The sequence below is a fragment of the Pimephales promelas genome, chromosome 25, assembly GCF_988280905.1.
Source record: "Pimephales promelas chromosome 25, fPimPro1.hap1.1, whole genome shotgun sequence".
Classification (NCBI taxonomy): Eukaryota; Metazoa; Chordata; class Actinopteri; order Cypriniformes; family Leuciscidae; genus Pimephales; species Pimephales promelas.
In genome coordinates, this window is record NC_142793.1 from 11,592,950 (window position 1) to 11,611,600 (window position 18,651).

Consider the following 18,651-nt stretch of genomic DNA (forward strand, 5'->3'; position numbering starts at 1 on the left):
GCTTCCAGCTTCGCTGTGACAGGATCGTCACAGTTTTTCAGCTCAACACATGGAAAAACCTTCCACAGCTAGAATGAGTTACTGGTTTGCTCTGAGATATTTATTCTTCATCTGTCGCCTCCCTAGAAAATGGCTCCCGCTCCGCACAGATAAACACAGACGCTCAAACTGCCTTCATTATGCTGCAATATGAAACGGTACCAAGACTATTTCATCGGTGGCAGGATTTATCATTAAAAACGCATTTCTACTGACATATTCAATTCACTCAGATTTACTTTTTTCATCTTTGGAGGCTGCAGATCTGAAATGAGATCTGTGATATTTTCCGTTTAAGTAGCTACACAATGTTTAGACTCATCCTGAAGTCTGTATCAGATTTCACAATTGGATGCATGTATAATACACTGTGAAAAATCATATTCTTAGTCAGTACCTTTGTCTTGTTTTGTAGTAAAAATGTCTAAAGATAAATGTAGCCTACATCAGAATTTTTTTTAAAAATAAATATTGAGACAAGATTTACTGGTGGTGCAAATTAGTGTTGTTTTTGGCAGCCTTTAATTTTAGTTTTAGTCTAGTCTTTGTGTCAAGCTGACATTTTAGTTTTTATTAGTTTTAGTCACGTTCACACTCTTTTTAGTCTTCTAGTTTTAGTCGACGAAAACCAATGACATTTTAGTCTAGTTTTAGTCGACGAAAGACATAGTCTTGTTCTAGTCAATGAAAATTGTATTTTAGTCTCTTTTTAGTAGGCAATTCTATTTAACCCAGTCAATAGGCTATACTATAGACGAAACCAAATTTTTCTTTTAGTCAAACCCATTTCAAACAATTGTATCTTCTTATTACCTTCTTACATTATTGTTACCATACATCCATTCCAGACACGGAAGACACTCTGAATTGAATTTACAACATATTTACCAACCAAACATGTTAGAAGTAGCCTACACAAATGATGAAATGAAAGTTTTTTCAAATGGCATTTCTTCTTTTTCTCCCAAAGACGAATCCCTTTCTCTGTGTTAGACTTAACTTTGTTTGTTGTTGTTTGCTAACGCCTGTTTTACACACTCCGTTTGCAGTGCCTATTTTTCCCGCACATGTTACAGTAATAGATTAGTGCTTATACTGCGCGCTCTAGGAGCGGTGCGTGCATAACAGCAGAGATATCTACACAGTAGGCTACCTCAACATTGTGTCAATGGATGTAGGCTAAAATACTGATTTGAAATAAATAATAGAGAATAAATATTGTGATTGTTGTGGTACAGCCGTAGATCCGTTGCGTAAGAATATCAGTAACCAGACAGTTTCTGGTCCCATAGACTTCCATAGTATATAAGTCAATGGGACCAGAAGCTGTCTGGTTACTCATATTCTTCAGAAAATCGCCAAAATGGTAAAACTCAACTGTTTAACTCTGAGGGGTTTGTAAAATGAGCCTATTTCCAAACAAAAGTGGAGTATCCCTTTAAAGCGTGCAATTCCTCAGGCACATTTGTGATACAGACGTGAATGTTGCTTTAAATGATACCCCAAGAAACAAACCAGAACATCTTACAATTGCTTAGCAATGCACTACACACCACTATGAACAGCTCAAAAACTGCACAACAATGGAGTACTAAACACTCACAATACCCTAACATCATGGCAGCTACTTTTTCACAGGCAAGTACCCACATGCCAGTGAAAAGGGCATTAACTTCTGATTTTCAACAGCTACTTTTGCTGTCTAATAATTTGTTTCTGTGTGTCTCCTTACAGGCTAGGATTGACATGGGATCTGGAGAAAAGGTTCTGACCTCCGCTATGGGTCTCCAGCTAAGTAACCTTCTGGACCATCATGTGTCTCTCATTCTGAAAGACTCCAAACTCACTATGACTGTGGACAACTTGTACACAACCCTCATGCCGATTGAGGATGCAGATGAGGACCTGAACATTGACCAAGGTGTGTTCCTTGGGGGTATGAGAGACCTGGAAGTGGAGTATCTGAGCACAGCTGTGCCCTTCCTGCGAGGCTGCATGAGCAATGTTATATTTGAATCTCATGACTTTGATATTCTGGCTACAGCGAATACTGTATGCTATGACACGAAGGAGACCTGCAGCAGCGAATTTGAGGCAGGGGACGGAGAAACCACCAGCTTCATCAGCCCGGACTCGTTCATCTCTTTCCCTACTTGGACCAGACCTAGCTCAGGCTCCCGTAGCCTGGAGATGCTTATGAAGACGACCATTGAAGATGCTCTGTTGCTCTTCCACCCAGGACACCACACAGACTTCATTGCAATTGGAATGGCAGGAGGGTACTTGAAAGGCATAATCAACTTGGGAATTGAGATCTATGTGTTGGACAATGGGAAAGTGAAAGTAGATGATGATCAATGGCACAGAGTAACAGTTCAGATAAGCCCCAATGTGTTTCAGATAAATGTGGACAATGAACTGGTTTCATTCCCTCTTAATGGGTCAGAAAAGCTGGATCTAGTGGGGAACCTGTACCTGGGAGGCATTCAAAGGAAGATGAAGGATGTGTTTCAAGATGCCTATTTGACTCGTGTGGAGGAGGACCTCACAACTGAGTCCTTTATCGGATGTTTAGGAGAAATCAAGGTGAATCAGAAAGGCAGAAGCTTGCAGGATGCTCTGATAACTAAAGACATTCATATGAAATGTGAAGGGGAATACGATTACTCCACTTATGATGATGAGTTGGAGTCAACAACTTCACCTCCAGTAAGAGTAACATACATCAATGACAATACTTATGTAAGACATTGTTTCCCTACAGATGACTTACCAGAAATGTTCCACAATATTTCCAAGCTCCTGGACATCACTCCTCTGCTAGTTCCTGAGGGGGGAGAGGCCTTTGTCGACATTGTAAACCTTAACCCAATGTTTAACCTAAACAGTGCAGGCGTTCGCCAATCTCAGATCATCTTTACTCTGCGACAAAATCCTTGGTATGGACAGATTGAAATGAACTCAAGACACTCAAAGAAGTTTACCCTTCTGGATGTTGTTAACAAGAAAATCAAGTATCTCCACGATGGCAATGAAAAGTATGGAGATCAAATCCAGCTGGAGGTCATTGCGCATGGAACGAATCTCCCTGAGTGCTTGAGTGTTGCACGCCAATACGTGCTACCGGTGGAGATCCTCCCTGTCAATGACATCCCTCAGCTCAGTGCAGGTCACATCTCAATCACAGCTAATGGACGCACACGTTTAAGCCCAAACCTCATCAAAATCTCAGACTCAGATAATCGTTGTGATGGCCTCAAAGTCACGGTCACTTCAGACTCTACTTCTGCTGGATATCTGGAGAATGCTCAACAGCCAGGGTTTGGTCTAAGAGAGTTCACCTGTAGACAACTGAAAGAAGGAAATATCTACTTTGTTCACATGGGAGGAGAAGTGACTGGACTTACCCTGCAGGTTTCAGATGGAGATTTTGTTAGCCAGTCAAGCACATTTAAGTTGCTCATCACCCAGCCACAGATTACTCTGGTCACAAATACTGGCCTTGCGATCAATCAGGATAGCAGTGCCTCTATTGGAATAGAAAATCTGGCCTTTTCAGCAACTCCAAAAACTGGAGATGTTGTTTATAATATCACTCAGCCACTTGAATTTGGAGAACTGCAGCTGATCTCAGGCAATGGGTTACCAAAAAGAGTCACACTATTTCATCAGTCTGATCTGGAGCAGAACCGACTGAAATACATTCCCAACCTCACAGCCGATCACAACAACATAGAGACCGAGTTTATCCACTTCAGTGCACAGCTTGGACAGGTCATCCTCCCAGAAAACACATTTATCATCCAGATCATGCCTGCCATGGTCGGAATGGCTAAAATGGTTCCTCTGGAAGTTGAAAATGGGCAGCAAACGGTCATTAAACCTGAGCAATTACAAGCCTTTGTGAGGATGGGCCAAACTGATTCAAGAGCAGTCCAGTATGTGCTTCTGAAATGCCCAGCACAGGGAGTCTTGATGATGCTTGATAAAGAGTTGTCTGAGGGCAATACCTTTACCCAACAAGATATTTTAGATGGTTTCATCAGTTACAGCCCTCGTGTCCGCAGAGAAGCTGACTTTGAAGATCAGTTCCAGTTCAAAGTAATTGCAAAGGATCAGTACTCCAGCGAATACACCTTTCCCATCAAAATCAAGGCTGATTCTAATGCTCCTGTCCTAACCAACGAGAGACTTGTTGTGCTGCAAGGAAATGAAAACATCATAAGTAAAGAAAACCTCTGGGTTCGAACCTCCACTTCAACAGACTTTGTTTTCAGAATAACACAAGATCCCAAACATGGTCGCCTTTTCAGAGACTCTCCACCGGGTATGCAAAGATTCGAGGGTGCAATTCGGGTCTTTAGCAATGAGGATCTTTCTTTGAACAGGCTAATTTACAAACATGACGGAACAGAAACAAGCCATGACCAGTTCACCTTTCTGGTGTTTGATTCAAGAGGTGGCAATGGTGGGCAAGATGAGGGTCATGAGGCTCTGAGGGGAGTTTTTAACATTGCAATACAGTCCAGGAATGACCATGTGCCTCAAAGGATAATCAACAAACCTTTCAATGTTGTCAGAAATGGCCAGCGTTTATTAACCACTGATGACATTCTGTACAGAGACGATGACTCTGACTTTAATGACACCCAACTAGTTTATGCGAGAGCGGGAATTCTTTCAGGAAACATTGTCTCCTCACTAGATGTGACACAACCTCTCTACCGCTTTACCCAGGCTGACCTGAGGGACAGGAAGGTTTTGTTTGTCCACCATGGGGCAGATCGTGAGCGATTCCAACTTCAAGTATCTGATGGCTTTCACAAGAACACGGCTGTACTTCAGGTGCAAGCAAGTGACCCTTATTTGCGTCTAGCCAACAATACCATGATGGTCATGGACCACGGTAGCACGCAGACACTAAACACCAGTCTGTTAAGTGCAGAGACCAACATGGACATCAGAAGTGCAGCTGAGATCATCTATGAAGTGACTTCTGCTCCCAGTGATGGTAGGATTATAGTCAGTGGAATTGAATCTTCCACATTTACACAAGAGGACCTGACTAAGGGTGTGGTTTCCTACGAACACAACGACCAGAGCCTTAGCTCAAAAGATTCCTTTGCCTTCTCTGTGGAAGCTAAGGATTTGTTCACAGAGGGCACTTTCAGGATTAAGATATTCAAGAAAGGTCACTCATCAGAGGCACCGATTGTCTCGAACAAGGGGATCATTGCGTATGAAGGGGAACATTCTGTTATTTACCAAACCCATCTAAAGGTAAGGCTCCCATTCTTAAATTTTTGTTCTTACCCTGTTGACGAGATTTTTTCAAAAAAGAGGTTTACAAAGTTTAAGCCTTCAAGTCAAACTGTTCTTAAAGGGATAGTTAATTTTGAAATAATTTTTTGGTATGTTTTAGCTTACCTCAAGGGCATCCAAAATGTAGGTGTCTGTAAGTTTATGGGGTCTACCCTGGGTTCACCTCAAAGAGCATGCACAGAGAAGTCCAAATTAAACATGATTTAATGACTCGTAATTGTAAGTACACATTGATGGCCTAAGACACGAAACGAGCGGTTTGTGTGAGAAAACGAACAGTATTTATACCGTTTTTACCTCTTGTTACCACTGCCACGTCCAAGTACTCTGAGGGCAAGGGTAGTACTCACCTCACAAGTACTCGCGCGTGTACGTCACTCATTGTTTATACAGAGATTTCGGAAGTGATATCCCTTCACTGTGAAGATCTAAACATATTTAGATATACAGTAAATTGCAATGGAAGACGATTTCGATATATCGATATTCGATATACCACGCAAGAGATCACTTCCGGCCCTTTCCAGTGCTTTTGCACAACGAAGCGCCCTCGCCCTCAGATCACTTGGACGTGGCTGTGATTAGAAGAGGTAAAAACGATATAAATACTGTTCGTTTTCTCACTCAAACCGCTCCTTTTGTGTCTTATGCCATCAATGTGTATTTACATTTACGAGTCATTCAATCATGTTTAATTTGGACTTCTCTGTGCATGATCTTTGAGGTGGTAGACCTGGACCTAAACCATAGGTCTATAAACCATAGACCTGGATTATATGACAGACAAGAACGGTTTGACCTAAAAATATCAAAATTTAAAATACTTTGTAAACAAAGACACCTACATCTTGGATGCCCTTGAGGTAAGCTAAAACATACCAAAAATTAATTTCAAAGTGAACTATCCCTTTAAACTTTGCCCTCTCTATTGCCATCTGTGGTTGTGGCTGAAACATGAATTGCTAGTTTCTGCTCAATGTCTAAATCATTATTGTTGGCTTACCATAGTGAATTATTTTGTGTGTGTGTGTGTTGTTGTTGTTGTTGTTGTTTTTACTTTATACTCAAATTTTCCTTGTTTTTTTTAAAGTTTCAAAGTTTTAACTTGTGTTTCAGAAATGAGAGCTTGTCCAGTCATAAGTTGTTATCCAAAGGGAAAAAGACAGAGCTTTCAATGTTTGGCCAAAATTAAAGAGAAAATAACTGTATGTCGTTTACATGAACACATTAGAAGATAAACATGTTCATTTCACTTGTAAAATACATGACAAACACCTCGCATATTGAATAAATATTAAGATCATTTCACAAAGACTTCCAACAGCGCTTAATGATAATTTGTGTTCAACAGCTGCTGTATTACACTTGTGGAAGGTTCCAGAACCGTAAGGGCACTTCTCCCAAGATCCCTGAATGCTAGACTCATAAATCTATAAAGGAGCTGCTTTGCATTTATTTGCAAAATTTGTGTTTTAGAAACAGGGGAAAAAAGGCTGAGCCTCTGCAGTAGATATGCCACAGTATATTGTTGACGCTCCGCTGAGTGTACTTTCAGTAATTACCCAAGTGTTTCCAATGGAGGAAACAGTCTCCACTCAGTTTCATTAGGATATTTGCGACTGCCTGACATTGATTTATATCTTGGCTACTTTTTCTCTAAGTATTTCTGGGATTTATCACATAAATATCACTTAAATAGAGGGATTGGCATAAATCTCATTTGTGATATCAGCTCAAGGTTTCTCCAATGTACCATTCAGAGCCATTTAATATAAACAGAGTTAATATTGCCCCTAAGATTTAAGCTGACCTAAAAGGGATAGCTCAGCCAAAAATGTAAAATCATCCTTATGTTGTTTCCATTTCCATTTCTTGTTCAACATAATTCATGTTCAAATATGGGATCATGTTTCATGATCTAACATGTACCATATTTAAATGTATGCAAATATAATTGGATTTTGAATGACATGACGATGAGTAAATGAGGCTTACTCATTAGTGAAGGACTGTACCATATATTGTGAATTAAATATTATGATTTATTTTTATTAAAAGATACCTGGGACCTGACTGTCTGTAGGGATATGCAGTATTTGAAAGCAGTTCTGCACTCGTTTGAAGGTCTTCTTTTTATCTTCTTAGGTGGAGCAGGCAGATATCCCGCCTAAAGAGATGGTGTACTCCATCAAAGACTTCCCCCGGTTGGGTCATGTGGTCAAACTCAACAATGACTCGGACAGCACGGCGTCACCCATGCTTGACTATATTCAGTCCTTCACGCAGGAGGAAATAAACCTGGGCACAATCCTTTACGTCTCCGCCTCCCTGCTGGGCCGGGACCACTTCACAGTGGACGTCAGTAATGGCTTCGCCACCATAGAAGATCTGGAGGTGCAGGTGGACGTTGTCCCACGCATCATACCCATCCAGGTGGTCAACCTCACCGTGAGGGAGGGTGGATCCGTGGCGCTGACCCAGGACATTCTGAATATCACACACCCCTTTTACAGGTCCATTAACATTGAGTTTTTTATGGAGGAAGCACCTCAGCATGGAGATATCAAGTATCTGGATGAAGAAGACGCACTTGACACCTTCGCCTGGGACGACGTGAGTGCCAACACATACATTTTATTTATATAGTATTTATTAATGTATACATTTATTTACTCTCACAAATTATAAATTTTAATCAAATTTATTATTTATTTAAACCAATTAAATGTATTTATTTTAGTTACTGTTTAATCTTTTTATTTATTTATTTATTTATTTTACATTTTTGCACTGCTTTTCTTGTTTGCATTTATTTAAATTAGGTTTTATTTTATTATTATTATTATTATTATTAGTTATTTTAAACATTTAGTTATTTGTTTTAATCAATTGTTTTATGAATATATTTATTTATTTTTGTTTAAATCAAATTGTATATAATTTATTTTAATCGAATATATTAATTTATTATTTATTTTCATCAAGTTTTATGTTTTTACTTGTTTATTTTTATACTGTTTTATTTCTTCATTTTAATCAGTTTATTTTAATCTAATATATCAATTTATTTTATAACATTTTATTTGATTATTAAAATTTTTTTATTGTAATAATTATTTTAGTTTGATTTAATCATATATATATATACACTGTAAAAATATATTGTTGGTTTAACATAAAAAATTAAGAAATCTGGTTGCCTTAAAATTTTCAGTTCATTGAACTGGAAAAATTGAGCTAATACAATGAAGGAGATTAATTTAAGCATTAGAAATTCAAAATATTATGCTATCTGAACTACATAAATTATTTAAGTTGATTTGACAAAAGAAAAAATGTTGTGATTACAAATCATAAAAATATTTTTTACAGTGTATATTTACTGCATATATACTGTGTATGTGTGTATATATATATATATATATACATTATTATTATTATTATTTATATATATATATATATATATATATATATATATATATATATATACACACACACAGACACCCTCCCTTGTGGCCCTGGTTTAAAAAGCCAATATATAGCTTTAATTTCGTTTTATTTCAGTTTTAGACATTTTATTACTTCAACACAGACACAAACTGAAAAATCCAGTCATAATTGTCTAATTCTGACTTTCTTTCTACCATGAAACACAAAATGAGTTGTTTTGCATAATGTTTACACTGCTTTTTACCATACAATGAAAGCATATTGTGACCAGGCGATCTGAATATCCAAAAAGGACATCGAATCTCCATAACAGCAAACCACATGAACTCATAATACTATATTCGACTATACTGATGTGACAAGATAGAAAATGTGCATAATATCTGCAGTGGAGAGAGAATCAATAAATTACTGAAATTTCCTCACATAAAGCTACATCGTGTGACTTCAGAAGACTTGAAATGTTGTGTGAGCGTTGTAAAGACCCCTTTTATGGAGCTTCTGTGGACCTTGACAGCCCCTGGTCACAATTGTTTGCTCGAGCAGCTTGGAAATGGCTTTGAGTTTCACAGGAGAATGAAAGTCACGACATGAGGGTGAGCAGATGACAGAAGTTTCACCTCTTCTTGTTTGTAGAGGAAACAGTGGGAACAACTAATGATGCCATAATTACAGGCTTATTTGTTTTGTTTGTTTGGACTTTGTGCCTGCAATGAGAGTTAATTCTTCTCACGATAAAAGAGTAGCACTGGAACCAGAGGAGCTGTCATTGGCTTTAATTAAAAGAGGCGAACAGCGTTGTGTAATGGTTTCTCGGAGACTACCAGGATCCCCGTGTAGTATTTTGCCGTATCGTTGAGGAACAGTCATGCGTAAAATAGCAATTCTGCATCTTAATTACAAGCTGTTCACAGAATAACAGCTATTGTGGCGGACCTTGATCACGCCTGTCTGATGCTCGCAGTGTTTTACAGGCTCAAAGAAACTACTTCTCTTTCTAAGCCCTTTTTGTTTCCAGTGGGCCTCCTAAACCGCTGTGCGCTATGATATCTTGCGGAGTGGCCCAGAGGTCTTCTAGTGGAAAGAATGAGCAGGCGGTCGAATGAGTGTGCTGTTGTTTGAGAGAACGGTTAGACATTGCTCTTTCGACTGCCATTCCAACTTGATGGAAACTCTGACTTGCGCTTCCCTGCTGCCGCCGGCCAGAATAAACTAGCCCATATATCCCACAAATAAAGCACTTACACCGAGAACATTGAGAACAGAGATCAGGTCAACTCAGAAGCAATTCGGCCAGAACAGATGAACTTACTGGATCATTTTTAACTTCAAGCACATTCGGTGACACTATATTTGTACTATATATGTTGAAATAACTTTTAGTGTTGCGTGTGAGAGATTGACATAAGTCTTGTTTTCTGAAAATATTATCAAAAATAAGTGATAAGAAGAACAAATATGAGGCAATGAGGTATGAAAAAATAATGTTTTCTCTTTGAATTAAAGGAGCTGTATGCAAGATTGTGGCCAAAACCGGTACTGCAATCACTTTCAAATTAGGGTGTAAGTAAATATGTGTCGAACTGCAGTATCAGTTTGAGGCATAATCAGACCGAGAAAGCCGCGATGAAAGAGTCAAACAGAACCTCATCACATACTACAGCTCTTACTAAACGTTTCTGAATGATAATTTGCTACATTTTTTAACTTTATACACGTTTGTTTTACACAATAGCATCTGACTGGCAACGATAGCAACTGACTGGCTACTAATGTTATACTGAAAAGCGTTGGCAAGTTTACGTTCTTGATGAAATCGAAAATAACGCCATAAAACATATATACATGAAAAATACATTAACAACATTAGTACTTATACAAAATTCAGGTCCATAATGTTTGTACGCGTTTGTCGTAGACACAAAATAGCATAACTAGTTACTAGCAACTAGTAACACAAGGCTACGTCTGGAATTATACATGAAAATACATTTTCCCAACATATAATAATACCCAACAACTGCTGCCTCTGGTTTTAAAGTCGGAACTGCTTCATGTTTTAGTAACAGTTTCTTGTTGGATCCGGTGTTGAACTCGTGGAGATTCTGGAAGCTGTCTTCCATAAAATGCGCAGCACAGAGAGCTAAATTACGATCGTCATTTTCAGCCGCAGAAATATGGTCATGCCCTTTTTTGCATATTCCGGAGGGAGGGTTGATGTAAATGTGTGGGTTAGTGACGTACCATAACCCAGCTGTAGTCCCAATCCAGTCGTTTTTGTAGGCAATATACTTCCTGATTTTTAAAAGACGATATCTCTGCTTACACTGAACTTTCAGCGCTGCAATTTTACAGATACTGTTCATGCACCAACAGCAGCATTACACACTATTTAAAATGAAAAAAGGGAAATCTAGTGACATCTCAGGGAACATTTATGATTAATTGAAATAAATTTCTTACATATAGCTTCTTTAAGTAGTTTTTTTTTTTTCAAACCCCTTTGGCAGATTTTAATATTCTGTATATAGTCAATAATTTTGATACATTTTTGATAATAATTTTTGTATCTTGACTTAAGAATGTTTGGATACTTACACTGTAAAATGAATTTGAATTTAGGCCTATGCATTTATTTTAAATAAAATTCACAGAATATGTCTAATATTTGACGTTTCTTTGATTCAATTTGCTAATTCCGTCAAATCATTGTTGGTTTTTTAAGCTGCCTGGATTTTTTTAGAGGCCATTTAATATATATATATATATATATATATATATATATATATATATATATATATTTGAGAGAGAGAGAGAGAGAGAGAGAGAGAGAGAGAGAGAGAGAGAGAGAGAGAGAGAGAGAGAGAGAGAGAGAGAGAGAGAGAGAGAGAGAGGCAGACAATATGAATAATCCAGTCTAAACAATGGTTTGGAGTATAAATACACGATTTGACTTTTTCTGTCAAAAACTAAGCGCCTCAAAATGACAAAGCAAGTCACAGATGCTTTCATTGTTATTGAAAACAGCAGCGAAGACATTCTGAAGGTCTGAAGTTGAAAATGACTGAACGTTTCTTTCAGCGATCGAGACGCAGCAGGACATGAGTGGTGTTCGATTGACAGATCTTCTGCAATGAACATGGCTCTCAGATCAGAGAGAGAAGGAAAGAGAGAGAGATCACAGATGGATGACAGATTGAATTTGAAGTTCAGAATCAATGTCTTTTTGGTGGCTTTAGTCCAGCTGTCAGAATAACTTTATTGTGTGCAGCCGTTTCACTCTACATCTTAATACACGATGTCTTAACCGCTCTGGCTCTTGCAGTCCTGTGCTCTACGTTTCCTTTCTTCGGTTATGCAATGCTTTCTGTAACACAACTAATGCATACCATATGGAGCGAAACTACTGGGCAGGAATGGAACCAAAGCGGAATTGTTCCTAAATTAAAGATGTATGCGTCATACTCATTACCGGCCGAATGTGGAGTTTCTTTATCCTGTGTTGTGGAGTCAGCGGTTGGTTTGTGTACCGGCGGTCACCCACACCAGGGGACAGATTGTAATGATAGCTTACGATGCAGCGTAGTAGAGAACATTTCTCTACTCCTCAGGGCTTCAAAAGGAAAGCGAGAGGAAGAATATTAGTGACAATCTGGAATACGTTTCTCCTCTGCTACATATGTGGATAGTCACCAACAGTATACAGTTTATTTTGCTTCATTCCGACCTTTGGCCTTTTCCTTGAATACTTTGATTATACATTGGACAACAAGTGGCAAAAAAATGAAAGTTCTTTCATCATTTGCAGCCCGTTCTCATCCTAAGGCGTCATATACTGACGCTTTTGAAATTGCGTCTACATCCAACGCACAAGGCACCCTTATATGAAACGCAGATATATATGGGCCAGAAGGCGCCTCCTAGTGGTCTAAGCCTAACCCTACCCCAGACCTAAACCTACCCATAACCGAAGCGGGTCATATTGACGCGAAAGGGTGCCATGTGCGTCGGATTTAGACGCAATTTCAAAAAATCACCTATATGATGCCCTGGGATGAGAATGTGTTGTCATTTGCCAACCTTTATATCGCTCCAAACCTGTATGTGTTTTTTTTTTTTTTTTTTTCTGTGGCGCATACAAGAAGATATTTTGAAGAGACAGTTTCAGTTCCCATTGATTTCCATGTATTTTTGTTCAAACTATGGAAGTCCATTGGGAGCGAAACTGTTTGAAAACCAGCTTATCTTCTTTTAAGATTCACAGAAGAAAGTCAGTCATAAAGGTTTGAAACGACAAAATGATGACAGAATTGTCATTATTTTGGTGTACTATCCCTTTAATATTATTTATATTGACATTGTTCTTTTTAGCATTGTTGACATCTGTGACCAATTTGAATCGATTCTGCCGAGTGATGGATGAATTTGCTGGCCAAACGTACTTAGAGTTTAATTCGACTCAAGAACTTTGACTTCAACATTATGATTAGCATTAGCACACGCACTCTGAAACAATGGGCTGTGCTATTCGTACAGGAGAGTCACATTTCCTCTCTCTTTAGTTCCCACTTTTCCCTCTAATTTCCTGCCCTTTATCTACTATAATATTAATCAAATGGCAAAAGGTCAAACATAAAATAAACAAAGATTCTCAGCCACTAAGATGTTACCTGAAACATTTCATCAGTGTTAGAAAATTGACATCTTCTGTAAACAGTCGCTAACAGTATTGATTTCCTGGCAAACACAACGATTTACTGACTACACAGAAACTAAATGAAGCTCAGGTTTTCTCTACAAAAGCTTCTGTTTTCTCAAAGCTAGTGACTTAACGGTTAGCATACTTGCTGTGACATATTAAACCATACACTGCAAAAAAGGCTGTTTACTTGTTTTCCGGTTAAAAAAAAGTGGCAAAATTGTTTAGTAAATCAAATTGTACATCAAATGTACCTAAAATCAAACTGATATTAATATTATTAAAGGGATAGTCCACCCATAAATAAAAACTGTGTAATTTACTCACCCTCATGTCGTTTCAAACCTTTATGACTTTCTTTCTTCTGTGGAACATAAAAGAAAATATTTTAAAGAACGTTAGTAACCAAAAAGTTCTGGTTCCCATGGACTTTCATCATATTTTTTATTTATTTATTTTTTCATGCAATGGAAGTAAATGGGAACCGAAAATGTTTGCATACAATATTAAGACTTGTTTATAGTGTGTGTGTGTGTGTGTGTGTGTGTGTGTGTGTGTGTGTGTGTGTGTGTGTGTGTGTGTGTGTGTGTGTGGGTGTGTGTGTGTGTGTGTGTGTGTGTGTGTGTGTGTGTGTGTGTGTGTGTGTGTGTGTGTGTGTGTGTGTGTGTGTGTGCATGCACGTGTATTAGGGCTGTGATTAATTATTTGTGAAGATTGTTTTAAGTTTGCTTGGATTCAAAATTATTACAATATAAATAATTACGATATAAAAATATAATAAAAATTGTCATTGTTATGTGCAATTAATCCCGATTAATTATACAAATTTGCAATTAATGAGTAAATTTTTTAGTGTTTGACAGCACTAATATATATATATATATATATATAAGAATAAAATGTGTGTTTTTTTAATGCTCGTTTAACTGTCACCGTCATGCTTGCCATTATATTTTTATAACAATAATATCTTAGAAAAGACCTTAAGTAATATTGACAAACTATATATAATTTTTTTAAAGCTTACAATCTCTAGTTTCCATATTTGGTGAATGATTTTCAAAATAAAGTACACAGGAGCCGTAATTGATCAATTTGCAACAAAAATATTTTCATACTCATAAAGCATGTTCAGACCTTTATTTTGAAATAGCAATGAACATGAAAAATCATGAAAAAAAGGTAGAAACCTCAGTTTGTTTTCATGCCAAGAGTTCAAAAGATTGCATCCATTCAATTATTTTAGAAAAAAAAGGTCTGAAAATGTTTTAAATACAAAGAAAATATAATAAATTTACCATTTGTGGTGTGGCAGGAAGCTATAACGTACATGCGTGTTCTTTCTTTGTATGTGTTTCTTAAAGGTTGAATTCATATCAAAATCTGCCAATCTTCCCATACTACTTCTGAATAGGATCTCTACTTCATAAATTGTATGAAAATTGTGTAAATGATGGTTCATATCACTCAAAACACATATGGAAATGGTGGCGCTCTTATATGGGCAGTAATGGAGTCTGGTTGTGCCCTAGTGAAAAAGTTTGGTACTGCGCCCAAACAAAATCTCACTCAAAGCTAATTTTTTTAGATATCAACCTAAAATTTTAAGTAGCCGTTTTAGAGTAGCCCAGGTTTTGTTAATTATTTTTTTTACATTGTATACTCTAAAAAATGCTGGGTTATTTTTACGGAAATTTGGGTAAAATATGGACAAACCCAAATGTTGGGTTAAACATGTAATTAAAAAATATACAGTTGAAAGTGAAAGTTGAAATTGGGTTAAATTTTTAAATTACATTTTTAACTCAACATTTGGGTTTGTCCATATTTTACCCGATTTTGGGTTAAAACAACCCAGCATTGTTTAGAGTGTACATTTCCATAAACTCAAACTTCTATATTTTTTTGTCTGTTTCACTTTCTTAATTTATTTCACTTCGACAAAAATCTGCCAAATGTCTTCTTCAAAAGAAAACCAATTTTACGTCTACGGTATATTCCAAAGCATTCTTGAATTACAACCATTTCAAAATGTGCATTTCCATTTCTATTAAAAAAAAGGGGGGTGACAGTTAATGCAATTTGAATACAGCTTCTGATTAAATGGTTCCCGGTCTTCTGTTTTCGTTTTAATGCCTCCTCTAAATAAAAGTAAAAATGATAATTACATATAAATATTTCACCTCTATTACAAACGACAACTTCCGTAAACAGTCGCCATGAGTTATGGATTTCCTGACAAACAGGAGACTATGCAGACTAAACTATGGCAGAAAGATGTGAAGCACAGCTTTTCGTGGCTATTCAGACACTTTGTGTTGTGGCGCAACTATATTTGTATGTTTTCTAAAGAAAAAGTGAGTAGTCGTGTCCTGGAAGTGTAATTGTAGTATAGTTTGTACAGTATGTATGCATTTAGGTTCTGATCATCTGGAATGGGTTAAAATCTGTACAGCACATGACATACGACAGACGGCATACGGCAGACACTCGCAGCTGTGGGGCTTCCTGCAGTTTTGCATTATATTTATTTGGCCAAATCTGCGCTTTGTTTAAAAAGGGCCTGACCACCCACGTTAAATCCAGTTTTGGTGTGACTGATGTACATTTAATCATGTGATGAAACCAACTGAGAAACAGCTTGTTTGCTGTCTGCATGGAAGAACAGCTTTTTTATTCACAACCATGTTAATTCTATACATAAAAAAGTTGGAGTTGGGATTTGTGTTTGGAGCACATACGTTTGAGTCTGACATGTGACATTCAATCATGGTTAATGTGATTTGAATTCATTTTTTCTGATCCTCTATCATTTCTATACTATAAATAAAAATGGCTACAAAAAAACAGGAACTACAGTTACCATGGTAGATTTTTGTTTATTTAAGAAGATAATCCACCCAAAATAATTATACTCTCATATATTATTACCCTCATACAAGCCACTTGATATTCACTCTTCAGAGAAACACAAATTAAGATTTTGAGAAAAATAATCCATCTCTGTGAGACTATGTAATGCAAGTGAATGACTGCCTCAGTTGATGCTTGAAAAACTCTTTAGACATTTTACGAACTATAACTTTGCAACTTCATGTCAAATAACTCTCATTACAGTATTAGTAGACTCTGTTTAATATCTGCTAGCACTTTATATTTTGATATAACAGACATTCTACTGACTACAAGTAACTTGGCAACTACATATTAACTTAAAGCTGCAGTCCATAGCTTTTTGGGGTGGTGAAGAAGAAGAAGAAGAGTCTCGGCTAGAAGACTATATTGAGTCGTTACGTCACATCTGTACACATAAAGAAGAGTCTCGGCTAGTAGACTATATTGAGTCGTTACGTCACATCTGTACACATAAAGAAGAGTCTCGGCTAGTAGACTATATTGAGTCGTTACGTCACATCTGTACACATAAAGAAGAGTCTCGGCTAGTAGACTATATTGAGTCGTTACGTCACATCTGTACACATAAAGAAGAGTCTCGGCTAGTAGACTATATTGAGTCGTTACGTCACATCTGTACACATAAAGAAGAGTCTCGGCTAGAAGACTATATTGAGTCATTACGCCACATCTGTACACATAAAGAAGAGTCTCGGCTAGTAGACTATATTGAGTCGTTACGTCACATCTGTACACATAAAGAAGAGTCTCGGCTAGTAGACTATATTGAGTCCTTACGTCACATCATTACACATAAAGAAGAGTCTCGGCTAGAAGACTATATTGAGTCGTTACGTCACATCTGTACACATAAAGAAGAGTCTCGGCTAGTAGACTATATTGAGTCGTTACGTCACATCTGTACACATAAAGAAGAGTCTCGGCTAGTAGACTATATTGAGTCGTTACGTCACATCTGTACACATGAAGAAGAGTCTCGGCTAGTAGACTATATTGAGTCGTTACGTCACATCTGTACACATGAAGAAGAGTCTCGGCTAGAAGACTATATTGAGTCATTACGTCACATCTGTACACATAAAGAAGAGTCTCGGCTAGTAGACTATATTGAGTCGTTACGTCACATCTGTACACATGAAGAAGAGTCTCGGCTAGAAGACTATATTGAGTCATTACGTCACATCTGTACACATAAAGAAGAGTCTCGGCTAGAAGACTATATTGAGTCGTTACGTCACATCTGTACACATAAAGAAGAGTCTCGGCTAGAAGACTATATTGAGTCGTTACGTCACATCTGTACACATAAAGAAGAGTCTCGGCTAGTAGACTATATTGAGTCATTACGTCACATCTGTACACATAAAGAAGAGTCTCGGCTAGAAGACTATATTGAGTCATTACGTCACATCTGTACACATAAAGAAGAGTCTCGGCTAGTAGACTATATTGAGTCGTTACGTCACATCTGTACACATAAAGAAGAGTCTCGGCTAGTAGACTATATTGAGTCGTTACGTCACATCTGTACACATAAAGAAGAGTCTCGGCTAGTAGACTATATTGAGTCATTACGTCACATCTGTACACATGAAGAAGAGTCTCGGCTAGAAGACTATATTGAGTCATTACGTCACATCTGTACACATAAAGAAGAGTCTCGGCTAGTAGACTATATTGAGTCATTACGTCACATCTGTACACATAAAGAAGAGTCTCGGCTAGTAGACTATATTGAGTCGTTATGTCACATCTGTACACATAAAGAAGAGTCTCGGCTAGTAGACTATATTGAGTCATTACGTCACATCTGTACACATAAAGAAGAGTCTCGGCTAGTAGACTATATTGAGTCGTTACGTCACATCTGTACACATAAAGAAGAGTCTCGGCTAGTAGACTATATTGACTCGTTACGTCACATCTGTACACATAAAGAAGAGTCTCGGCTAGTAGACTATATTGAGTCCTTACGTCACATCATTACACATAAAGAAGAGTCTCAGCTAGAAGACTATATTGAGTCGTTACGTCACATCTGTACACATAAAGAAGAGTCTCGGCTAGTAGACTATATTGAGTCGTTACGTCACATCTGTACACATAAAGAAGAGTCTCGGCTAGTAGACTATATTGAGTCGTTACGTCACATCTGTACACATGAAGAAGAGTCTCGGCTAGTAGACTATATTGAGTCGTTACGTCACATCTGTACACATGAAGAA

At 37.5% G+C, this 18,651-nt stretch overlaps 1 protein-coding gene across 1 annotated transcript in view; it reads left to right on the forward strand.

Moving 5' to 3' along the window:
• The window catches only part of cspg4 (chondroitin sulfate proteoglycan 4), a 73,400-nt gene that overhangs the window by 40,998 nt on the left and 13,751 nt on the right, over positions 1-18,651 (forward strand). The window contains exons 3-4 of the mRNA XM_039669184.2: positions 1,774-5,319; positions 7,507-7,974. Coding sequence (XP_039525118.2) covers positions 1,774-5,319; positions 7,507-7,974 — 4,014 coding nt within the window. The remainder of the gene's footprint in view (positions 1-1,773; positions 5,320-7,506; positions 7,975-18,651) is intronic.